The sequence below is a fragment of the Ailuropoda melanoleuca genome, chromosome 14, assembly GCF_002007445.2.
Source record: "Ailuropoda melanoleuca isolate Jingjing chromosome 14, ASM200744v2, whole genome shotgun sequence".
NCBI classification, from domain to species: Eukaryota; Metazoa; Chordata; class Mammalia; order Carnivora; family Ursidae; genus Ailuropoda; species Ailuropoda melanoleuca.
Genome location: NC_048231.1, coordinates 55,669,226 through 55,681,516, shown reverse-complemented (window position 1 = coordinate 55,681,516; position 12,291 = coordinate 55,669,226). Strand labels below are relative to the sequence as shown.

General features: G+C 33.5%; 1 protein-coding gene across 6 annotated transcripts in view; it reads left to right on the top strand.

The window, feature by feature from the left end:
* Positions 1-12,291, top strand: part of SMCHD1 (structural maintenance of chromosomes flexible hinge domain containing 1) — a 155,255-nt gene that overhangs the window by 81,355 nt on the left and 61,609 nt on the right. For all 6 annotated transcript variants that reach the window (XM_034642914.1, XM_002926065.4, XM_034642912.1 and 3 more), the window contains 6 exons: positions 1,542-1,709; positions 4,826-4,951; positions 6,941-7,020; positions 7,247-7,404; positions 8,688-8,803; positions 9,901-9,965. In XM_034642914.1, coding sequence (XP_034498805.1) covers positions 1,542-1,709; positions 4,826-4,951; positions 6,941-7,020; positions 7,247-7,404; positions 8,688-8,803; positions 9,901-9,965 — 713 coding nt within the window. The remainder of the gene's footprint in view (positions 1-1,541; positions 1,710-4,825; positions 4,952-6,940; positions 7,021-7,246; positions 7,405-8,687; positions 8,804-9,900; positions 9,966-12,291) is intronic.

Genomic DNA, 12,291 nt, shown 5'->3' with positions numbered 1-12,291 from the left:
ACCTGACCAAATACATTGTCAATTTTCCGTTCTCATTTTATGCCACCTATCAGATCTGTCAGCATTTTGTACTATAAGTTTCGACTTCTGTCACCTCAGTATGGCCTAAAATATCCTAAAGTATTATACCGAAGCATCATCTCACACCTTTCTCCTCCCATAGCTCATTATTCTTCAGCCGAGGTGACTTACTTTCTTCCTATTGTCATTTTACAACAGATGCATGCTGTCTTGACTCACTTTCAAACACCTTCCCCAGTCTCTGCAGAAAGAAAATGGAGCCTTCTGTTTTAAAACTATTTTTTAAAAAATAGTGGTTTTGGGGGGAAATAAAAAGTAGTTTTAATATGTCATCATTTCTTCAAATTATTCCCACATTTACGTAAAATGTACTGCTATTCTGAAGTACATTCCTTTGATAATTTCAGCGTTAGACCTTAGTGCCTTTCAGAATTTTATGTTTAATTCTATTTGGACTCATCTACGATTTGTAAATGCATATACAAATTTCATTTTCAAGATTAGAAGTAGAACCGAAACAACTTCCAAGATGACTTAAACAAGGAATCATGTCTTCAAAAGGGCTGTTGGTGTTTCACTAATAAATATGGAATTCTAGGTTAGATTTTATATATTTCAGCTTTCAGTATGTTTTACTAATATTTAATTTGTTTTCCAAATATTGAAAAATTCTGTGCTCATTGGGGTTCGGGTGGAAATTAATCTTAATTATTTTTGCAATGTCTTTGTACAGAAAATGTTCTACAAACAGTTGTTTGAGAAAGGAAAACATGAAATTTTAACTCTGATTTTTAAAATCTGATAGATTGTACTCATAGAAATTTAAGATGACAAAATTATTAAGGGTAATTGTTAAAATGTGAATGCTGTAGTGCTTCTGCCAGTACGGAATTAGGTTTTATCATTAGATCACATTGCAGAAATTACAGGCTAGTTTCATTGATTCCCATTAATAAGATGTGAACCAGAGATTGAGCAATAACAAATCAAAGCCCCTACCTTTTTGGAGATCACCTTATAATGGGAAGAGTGGTAAGAAATGAGTGATAAGAAAAAAAATAAAATGGGGTAATGGAAACAGTGCCTTATATAGGGTGGTTAGAGAAGACCCCTCTGATCAGGGTATCCCGTATGAGAGACCTAAAGAAAGGCCATGTAATCTACAATTTTGCAAACAGCGGGAAAGAACAAGTGCAGAGGGTGTTCAGCAAGCACATGCTTTGCTGTTTGGGGAGTAAAAAGGTGACCATGTAAGTAAGAAGGAAATTAGGAAAAAATAAAGTAAAAGGACATAGCCAGAACCTTTTATATCTCTCCCTCACCAAAGAGAAATTCAGTTTCTCTTCTCAAGGAAATGAATTTCACAGTGTGCCAATATTGGTATGTGTGCAGGTTATTTGTCATTGTTTTATGCAGAAACATAGGCACATGAGTAAATGACAACATTTTCTTGCTTTTTTTTTTTTTTTTTGAAAATTAAGCATAATATCCTCTTTTCTCAATGTACTTTTCTTCACTAGGAAAATACACAAAGTATAAGTGTAAAAGGCATCAAATTTATTCCAGGCCCTCCTGGAAATAAGGATCTTTGTTTTACTTGGCGTGAATTTTCTGACTTTATTCGAGTGCAGCTAATTTCTGGACCACCAGCAAAACTTCTCCTTATAGACTGGCCAGAATTAAAGGAGGTAAGTAACTCTGCCTTGTTTGAATGTATTTGCTATCACATGGCTTATTACTTTCAGATTATCAGTGGATCAGAATAGATATATTTTATTGTTGAAGTAAAAACAAATAGCAGTAGTAATAAAAGGACAGAGTAATATGATTTTTAATACTTCATTATTTAATTCATCACTTGTGTCTTCACTTGTCAAAAAATAGTGTAGTAACTTAACCGTGATGAGCACCACTTAATATACAGAACTGTTGAATCACTGTATTATGTACCTAAAACTGATATAACACTGTGTGTTAATTTTACTGGAATTAAAAATTTAAAATTTTTTAAAAAATCAGTAATAATTGACACTTAAAAATTTTATTACAGGGGCACCTAGGTGGCTCAGTCAGTTAAGCATCTGCCTTCAGCTCAGATTATGATCCCAGGGTCCTGGGATCGAGCCCCATGTCTGGCACCCTGGGATCGAGCCCCATGTCTGGCTTCCTGCTCAACAGAGAGCCTGCTTCTCCCTCTCCCTCTGCTACACCTCCTGCTTGTGTGTTCTCTCTCTCTCAAATAAATAAAATCTTTAAAAAATTTTTTTAAAAATTTATTACAGAAATTTTCAAACGTGTAAAAGTGAAAATAGCATAATGAATCCCAGGTTTCAACAGTTACTATTTTTTCCCAATTTTGTTTCATTGTTCTGTCTTACTGTCTTAAATGTTTTCTCTGGAGTTTGAAAAACATATTAGATATTGAGTAATTATATGCATAAAAACCTTGGTATGCCTTCCTGTGCAGGTAGTTAAATCTTAAATACTGATTTTGCAAATGTCTGTTTAATATGTTGAGTTTTTACTAAATGTTTAGAATTCTGATGTTAAAACGTTTAGATTTTGGTATTCATTTTTGGTCTAACAGGGTTTTACTTGGTGATATGGTAGCTTACATTATTTTCTAAAGGAAAATGAGCTTATATCACCATGGTAATGGATGAAATTATACTGTTAAAGGAGCAGATCCTCTAAGAAAAATTTACATTACCTGTGCCTTAGTTTGAGATTGCCTTTTTTGATTTGTGAGTTTAAAATAACAGATAAACAAGTGATGACAGTGAGCTTTAAAAACTTTTTTCTGTAATACTGTCTTGACTGAGGAGTTTTACTGAAAAGCCAGTGCATTTATTTTTATCTGAGAGCATTTATACTATATAAGTTAATATATTCTTTATGCCCAGTGATGTCAATAAGGATTTGTTGGTTTACGATGTTATGAAGTAATTGTTTCCTTTTGAGGTGGAAGAAATGTTGACATGTTCATTTTAAATATGACTTTGTGTTGGGGAATGTCAAGAATAATGACAGCTTAACTCAAATTTCTTAGAAGGCTTNTAAAATAAAATAACAGATAAACAAGTGATGACAGTGAGCTTTAAAAACTTTTTTCTGTAATACTGTCTTGACTGAGGAGTTTTACTGAAAAGCCAGTGCATTTATTTTTATCTGAGAGCATTTATACTATATAAGTTAATATATTCTTTATGCCCAGTGATGTCAATAAGGATTTGTTGGTTTACGATGTTATGAAGTAATTGTTTCCTTTTGAGGTGGAAGAAATGTTGACATGTTCATTTTAAATATGACTTTGTGTTGGGGAATGTCAAGAATAATGACAGCTTAACTCAAATTTCTTAGAAGGCTTATTTGTAGATGCCATAGAAATCCAGAAGTTTTTAAAACAGATTTCCCATTCTGTTAGAGTTACCATTATATGTAGATAAGGCCGTAAAAGTAATCATTGAATATCTGATATTTCTAAAATTTCCTAATTAATTCTTGACCTACCTTCCCCCTAACACAATCTGAAGTGGAATAGGGGAACTGATTTAACACCTAACTGATAAATAGAAAAAAATACGTAAATGTTACATTAACGTACACATCTGTTCTCTCATTTAATCTTAACATGATGTATTATTATCATTCTTATTTTATAAATGAAGAAACTGAAATCCTGAAACATTAAATTACATGCCAGTACTAAAAAGTGGTAGAGGGCAGATTCATATTTATATACATTTGATTTTGGATACTGACTTTTTCCCAGATAACTTTATAACTAAGAGCTTGGGCTACAGGTTATTTATTAAAGAATATTCTTTAAAAATAGTTACCATTTGATGGGTAGACCGTTAATGTCATTAGGGATGAAGTACATTGATATGTTTGCATTTGGAAACTGTCATTAGTTTTTTAAATTCAGGCTTTTAATAAACTTTGGCAAATGGAATATTGTCAACTGTAGCCATGTAAATTTTGTGATGGTCAAGCATTTTAACCAAACTAGTCTCAAGGATATCTTTTTTAAAAAATTAAGTCCTATCTGAAACCCATTATTAATTTTTTCCCACTTTTAGCAACCTGCTAGCATTATTTGGTGACCAACTACCTCCAATAAAGCGGGGGTTGGAAGGAAGCAGAGGGAACATTATTGATAGGAGAGAGCTGATAAATCAGCTTTACTTTATCGCTTGTCTGTTCTCTCCCCTCTTTTCTTTTTTTTAACTTTTAAAATCTGACACATTAGATTGGAACTTTATCAGGTTTCTTGCTAGACAATGTGTTTCCTTTGATGTATTTAGTATTAATAGGTCAACAGGCAAATTCCCAGAATTATACAAGCCTTACATAAAGGTGTTTTAAACCAACTACACAGTGTAGATCAGCGACCAGTCCTGTTTAAGGAGCACTAGAAATCTGTGTATTACTGCTTCATGGAGAGTGGCAGAGTGCTGACAATTGACAGAGGAGCTAAAGTATAAACAGCCAATACTACATCTGAGAACCTCAGATAAACTTTTACTTCCATCGAAGTCATTCTGTATATAACTTTTAGGAATGTGTTAGAAGCTAGTAATGTCAAATGCTTTTTTTTCTCCCTTTATTATATTATTAATCATTTCTATAAGAAGATGATCACTTGTAACAATATAATTGACTTTCAAAAGTTTAATTGATGAAAAGCCATTTTTGACTAGAACAGATAAATTAAGTAATCATTTAGTAAGTATACAAGTAGTAATTACATTGTTAGGCACATTTGTTTTAGTGCTTCTTAAAATATTTTTATCTGTTTTAGTCCATTCCAGTGATTAATGGAAGAGAACTACAGAATCCTCTCATTGCTCAACTTTGTGATCAGTGGGATAATCCAGCACCTGTGTCACAGGTTAAAATAAGTCTCATGAAAGCTAACAATTTAAAGGTAAGTTCTAAAAGTCCTTTACATAATTTTCATCTACTTAAAATTTTGAGTTTCATTGTCATGGTAATGTTGTTAGATGTCATGTTTTTAAAAATATAGTCTTATATAACCTTTATTATTGCTTATTTTAAATCAATTTAAAGATTTTTCATAATTATTTTGAGGAAGTAAAGTTTGTATCTTGCAAGCAGTGTAACAAGGGGCAATAATCTACAATTATGATTGAGTGGTTATTATACAATACTAATATTTGGATTTCAGATAAGGGTGAATAGATAACACTGAGAAGGTGAGTAAAGGCAAATACAATGACCTGCAGTATGGGTTAAGGAACAGGTATTGTTTGGGAAACTTACAAGCTAAGGGTAATCAAAAAGAGTCATGTGAGTACCTGTCCTATGCATACCTTATGGAGAGCTACCAGGGCCTGGGCATAGCTGCTAGACTTACACTGAATTGTATTCTAGGGTATGGGGCAAGCGTGAATATGGCCTTGTAACATTTGGGGGTAAACATAGTGATTGATACCAAGAAGTTCAAGATTTGGTACTACCTGTTTACATGAGCACTGGGATAGCCAGCTGTGGGGACTTTGGGTGCCTAGTACAGAAGAGTTGGAGGGCCCTCCTGTGAGGGGAAATGGGAGAAGCTGCCCACTGCAAAACTGTATTTTGACACAGTTCCTCCTGTTGAAGGAAATTAATTTGTCCCAGTCAGGTTGTTACCAAGTAACACAGAGAGAATTCCTGGGGTTATATTCAGCTGGGCTTAAGTATCCCTCTACAAACATTTTGTAATTTTAGTGGATGAAAACAGTTGATATTATGTAAATGCAGTTCTCTTAAAATTAACCCGTTAGTTCAGTAAGAATTCTAACAGGGATTTCCAGGACCTGAGAAGTTGATCTCAAATGTTATATGGAAGATTAAAGTGCCAAGAATGGCTTGTGATCCACATGGATTTGTTTTTCATAGTAAAGTAATTGGGGTCAAAGGTCTTAAAGCCTGTTAAAAAAACAAACAAACAAACAAAACTGTAATATTGCTTGCTCTACAGCCTGATATAGAAGCCTTGCTTCTCTGGCTTAGTAACAAGAATTTAGGACCCAGATGGAAGAAATACTTTGAAAAAGATGGGTTGGGAGACAGTGGATCAGAGGGTAAATGAGATAGGTACAAGTATAGGATCTTATCCCATCATTTTGATTACTCCTCATTTTTGCCCAACTGTTGCTTTTTTTGTTTGCATGTACCATAATTACCTAATTTTTAGGTTCTATTAAAGCAGAAATGGGAATTAGGGCATAGGAGAGAGTCTGATACTCTGCTACAATGGTTTACAAATTCACTTTTTTCTTATTTTTTTCTTCTAGAAGAGTTAAAGTGATTATTTTCTACCACAAATAAGAATATTATTCTAGTTTCTAGAGAAGCATTTGTAGAAGGCTGCTAGATTCTTCTAACCAATGATGAGTACCACTGATTCTTAGTCATTTGAAAGTGAGCTTGGTTATCTCTAAGAGGGTCATACTGCAGCAGAGATATCAGGAGCACATCTGAGTAAACGTAAAGAGAAAGATGAAATAACAATGGACATGGTATTGTGACACCTTGACTTAAGATGTAATTTATTTATTTCACCTGTGCCATTCCCCACAATCCCCAGTTTTAGAATATACCTTCAGTGTTTGTATAACCAAACTTCACTTGAAATATCAGTGTTATTGAAACAGTGAACATTGAATTCTGTAACTTAATAACTGAAATACACTAAATTGTAGTTTAATTGATGAAGATGAGTGATGATTGTCCTTTGGGTTATGTAATTACATATCACATTGTTTCTACTAGTTCACATTAGGAGATTAAAGATTTTAGAAGTGCAAATATAATTTTCAAAATGGTATTAGAAGAAAAGAACATTGTAATAGAGGAAAAGAATTTGATCTCTGGAATTTTCTAATTAACTTTTGTTTTGTTTTGTTTTTAGCTCACTCCTTCAAACCAACAGCATAAAACAGATGAAAGGGGCAGGGCTAATTTGGGAGTATTCAGTGTTTATGCCCCTAGGTAAGAACCAAAAGTTTGGTAGTTATTAGTATTATAGAGATTGATTTTTCTTATTCCTTGCTGAAGTTAAGAGTAATAATTAGCCTTCTATTTAGTGTTAGAAGATGTAACTAAACAGGAGTAGAGAGTTTTTTTGAATGAGTTAAGCTTTGTAAAAACTGTCTCAGAATTTTGAAGTTGTAACTAATGTAATTTGAACCCTTTGTCTCTTTTTTCCCCTTGTTAGAGGAGAACATATGATGCAGGTTAGAGCCATCTATAACAAGAATATCATAGAGGGACCTATAATTAAGTTAATGATTCTTCCAGACCCTGAAAAACCTATTCGTCTCAATGTTAAATATGACAAAGATGCTTCCTTTTTAGCAGGGGGTATTTTCACTGGTGAGTAAGTCACAAATTTCAAAGAAATTTGTAATGTTAATTTGCTTTTTACAATAATGGAATAAATTATTTATCCTAGATGTTCAGCATGATTAAAAAACAAGCCTGCAGTAGTCTTTTAAATGGCAAAGTACGTTTGACTTAGCTTTGTCTTCTTTCATCTCGGTGTCCTACATTCCCTTTAATGGTCAAGAATGAGCTGGAAGTTTCTTCATAAACCGACAGCCCGTTGTAATTGAGTTTGTGATTGTTTGTGCACTGGGTTGTGAAGTTCTACAAAAGGAACATGAACTGCTAAATGGCAAGAACTATGTGGGCTCTACTAAATAGGTTGTAATGTCATCTTCAACCAAATAGAACCAGGATTGCTTAACTTAATTTGGATGAAAATATATCACATCAGAATTTATGATTAAAGAGATTTCAGAACAAAATTTCCTAAATACCTGCTATGTCCAGGCACTATATTGGGCTCTTCATTCCAGTAATGTTTATAACAATTTCCAATGAGTTCTAATGCAGGAGACACTTAAGTAAGCAAGTAATTTCAGTGGAATGTGGCAGGTACCAAGTCAATAGGAAATGGTATTTATTACACAGGTAATTTTCTTGAAGACCTCTGTTTTCCTAAATGGATGCATTCCTATACATAGTTATAAGCAGTGGAAACAAACAGACCAAAAAATTTAGATCAGAAAATAAGTCCTTTTTAGTAAGTTACATATATACATAGCCTTTATACTCATAATTTTAAATCTGTTTTGGAAGGTAAGACCTGTTTCCTGTGATTAAAAAACTATATCCATCATATGGGTGCCAAACGAATGATAACATAAGGGAGATACTATATGTAATAATAGTTTAGCTACTGTATGCTATTGAAAATCATAAGACAAACACTGTATTCTTGGAATACATAAAGCATAAGGATTTATGAGCAGTTGCCTTAACTCTAGGTTGCTGAGTATCCACAGTCTAACCTTTCTGGTCTTCCCTAGTAGAACTTAGAGCATTGCAGACTGTGAAAATAAGACAAGGGACTAATAAAGGCAAAGATGTATGTGTTAGATTTCTGGAGGAGATGTAGCACTAAAGAGAGTTGTCTGTCATGATTAGTACATTTTTATAGACCTTATTGGGGAATGCTGATTACTGAATAGTTTTGTTTTCTTCAGCATTTCATTATTAATATTTAAACAAGATGTACATTTTAAGACATAGAATTATTTAACCAAATCTAATAAGTGAACTAGAAAATAATTTTTTAATATTCACCATGACAGATTTTATGATTACTGTTATTTCTGAAGATGACAGTATCATTAAAAACATTAATCCAGCACGTATCTCCATGAAAATGTGGCAGCTGTCTAACAGTGGGAACCGACCACCAGCAAATGTGAGTTCTGGAAAGCATTGTAGAAGTTAAAAGTAGCTCTTACATTTAACTTAAAATTAAATGTAACTTAATGTAAAAATGCACTGTGTATATGCTGGAGAACTAGACATTAACCCACTTCATCACTTGAGATTTTAAAAATATATCAGAATATGTCTCAAAATTAAGTGTTGATGCCTTTGAAAACAAGGAGCCTACATTGTGATATTTCTTAAACTTTTAAGATACTTTACATTTCAGATTATCTAAAGGACAGTGGCACAGGTCAAAAAGCCATTGAATACCAACAAGAGATAATATAGAAAATGAGATAGTAAAGAGATATGATTGATAGAGGATAGGGAAGGGAGGGTAGAGTGGTGAGAACAGTTTGAGGGTCTAAAGTTTAAAGAAGCACAGTCCAATAGAAATATAATACAAGTCACACATGATATTTTTATTTTTTTAGTAGCTACATTAAAAATGTAAAAAGAAAGAAATAAAATTAATTTTAATGTAGTTTTAACCTAACATCAAATTACCATTTCAGCATGTATTCAGTATTTAAAATTTATTAAATAAACACGTAAAAGAATGTAAATCTCAAAGATTTTACGATTTTACGAATTCTTTGAAATTTCCTGTGTATTTTATGCTTGTATCACATCTCTTTTTGAACCAGATATATTTCAAGTGCTCAGTAGCCACGTGGAGCTATTTGCTACCATGTTGGACAGTGTAGATCTAAAATAAATCTCAAATTGGAAACTAAACCATACCAGAGTGTCTTAATTTAACAGTGCCTTTCAGGATTTATGATTCATTTTAATTATGTGTTTGGGAAACTAGCTTCCTAAATTTATACCTTAAACTATGTCACCACCACTGAGATCTATTGTGTGCCCTTTTAATAATAGTATGTCATCATGACTAATCTCACTATTGAATCTTAAAATGTATTGTAAAGGTATATACATACAGGTGTATGTGTATGTATTTATAAAGCCAGATGTGATCTGTATTTGCATTTAATGAAGGTAGTACAAGGTTTCATCCTGAATATATTATGTTAAATGTGATTTCTCCCTCCCCACTTTCTCCCCTACTTCCCTTTCTAGGCAGAAACATTTAGTTGTAATAAAATAAAAGATAATGACAAAGAAGATGGCTGCTTCTACTTCAGGTATTTCTCAAATCATTTCATATTTTTATGCATAATTTGTTACAAAGTGATTTCAGCCTTGATGGTGTTTTTCTGCTCAACTTGGGAAAAGTAATTTATGATTGAAAAGGAAATATTCATATCTCTTAATTTTTCTCAGGAAGTTTTTTGAGAAAATGTGTATTTTATTTGTAAGCTTTCTAAAATGGTTTGGGGAAAAGACTTTGTGATAATTATATTAGCTTTCAAAACTATGAAAGCCATCCCCAAAAAATTGCATTATGTTGTCAGAGCATTTTATGTTATTATATAGGAGATTTCCGTAGTTCAAAACTTAATTGTTATGAAGTAAAACAGATTGAACTAGTTTTTTTATGGTTTAACTATGTTACATGAATTGAATTCACTTGAAGTTTTGCTTCTGGATTCTGGACCTCTACTTTGATATATGAAAATTGGCTTTGAATAAACTATGTCCAAGGTTCCTTTCATTTTTTTTTAATGAGAAATGTCCTTTTAACTTTTAGACTGAGTTTTGTTTCTTCAAATATATTAGTCTCTTGAATCATGTAGAAAACAAAGAGTACAGTTATAAACATTGTTACAATAATACTAACATTCATGAGTGCCTGTGTATTTATCTTTATTGAGCTTTTTGTTTCTCCATGTGGTTTCAAGTTATTGTCTGTTCTTTCATCTTACTTTGTAGTATTTCCTTGAACATTTCTTACAGGCCAGGTCTAGTGGTAATGAACTCCCTTAGCTTTTGTTTATCTGAGTATGTCATAATTTCCTCCTCAATTTTGAAGTACAGTTTTGCTGGATATAGGATTCTTGGCTGAGGATATATATATTTTTAAAGCATTTTGAATACATTGGTCCATTGTCTTCTGGCCTCCAGACTTTCTGATGAGAAATCTGATTCTCTTCCTGAGAATCCCTTGTATGTAATGATTCACTTTTCTCACACTGTTCTCCATATTCTCTTTGTCTTTGGCTTTTTAAAGTTTGATAATGTGTGTTGGTGTGTGTGTTTTTCAGTTCATTTTACTTGAAATCTGTTGAGCATCTTCAATATTTACATTCATGTCTTTCATCACACTTGGGAAATTTTCAGCCATTCTTCAAATATTCTCTCTTCCCCTGGTGAGAGGGGCACTTGCTGGTGTCCCAAAGGTCCCTGAGTTTCTGTTCACTTTTATTCAGTCCTTTTTCCTTTCTGTTCCTCCGAATATAATATCCATTATCTTCAAGTTCCTTTCTTCTTCCTGCTCAAATCTGCCTTTGAACACCTATACTGAAATTTTCACTTAAGTTATTGTATTTTTCAGCTCCAAAATTTGTTTCTGGTTTCTTGTTAGGTTTTCTGTTTCTTTTTTGATATTTCCATTTTTTTCCCTACATCACTTTTATTTTCTCCACATCTTCCTTCAGTTTTTTGAGCATCTCTAAGGTAGGTGTTTGTTGTTGTTTCATTGTTGTTTTGAGAGAGAGAGAGAGAGAGAGTGCTTGAATTGGGGGTTAGGAGCAGAGGGAGAGGGAGAGAGAGAATCTTAAGCAGGCTCCATGCTCACAACACTGAGATCATGACCTGAGCTGAAATCACGAGTCAGAAGCTTAACGCACTGAGCCATCCCAGGAGCCCCTACAACTGGTGTTTTTTTAAGTCCCTGTCTAGTATATTTGCCATCAGGTATTTTTCAAAAACAATTTTGGTTGACTTATTTTTTTACTTTGAATGGCTGATACTTTCTTGTTTGTCTTCTGGTGTTTTGGTTAAAAACTCTGCATTTGAATCTAATAATGTGGTAGCTCTGGAATTCAGATTCTCTGCCTTATCCAGAGTTTGCTAGGTTTAATTTTTTCTATTGTTTTTTCAATTGTTATATGCTGTTTGTCATGGATCAGCGTTAGGTGTAAACTTAAGGTCTTCTCATGTCTTTTCTGACCCTTTCTCTGGGCATGTGTGGTCACTTTCTAGTTTTCCCTATATATGTGGTTGTTTAGTAATGTACTTTAATGTCTGGTTTCTAAAAAGGAAGAGGGGAAGGAAAGAGTGCTGGCCCTTTAAGTCCTCTGGAATTTACTTCAGCTGGAGAATGAGGGGCTTGCAACAGTGGGGACTGTGCAGGAACAATAGCTAATCTGCATTTTTGTTTGTTCCTCTCTGATCAGAAGCAGCAGTCAGAGCACGGATCCCCAGTGTTTGGAGGATAGGGTCCTTTTTGCCAACGCTGGTTCCCATAAGCTGTGAACTGCTCCAGGGACATCTGCCTGTCGTGGGTCTGGGAGGTGGGGAATGAGTAGCTACTACTGTGCTAAGAGCTGAAATTGATCAGAATTAACT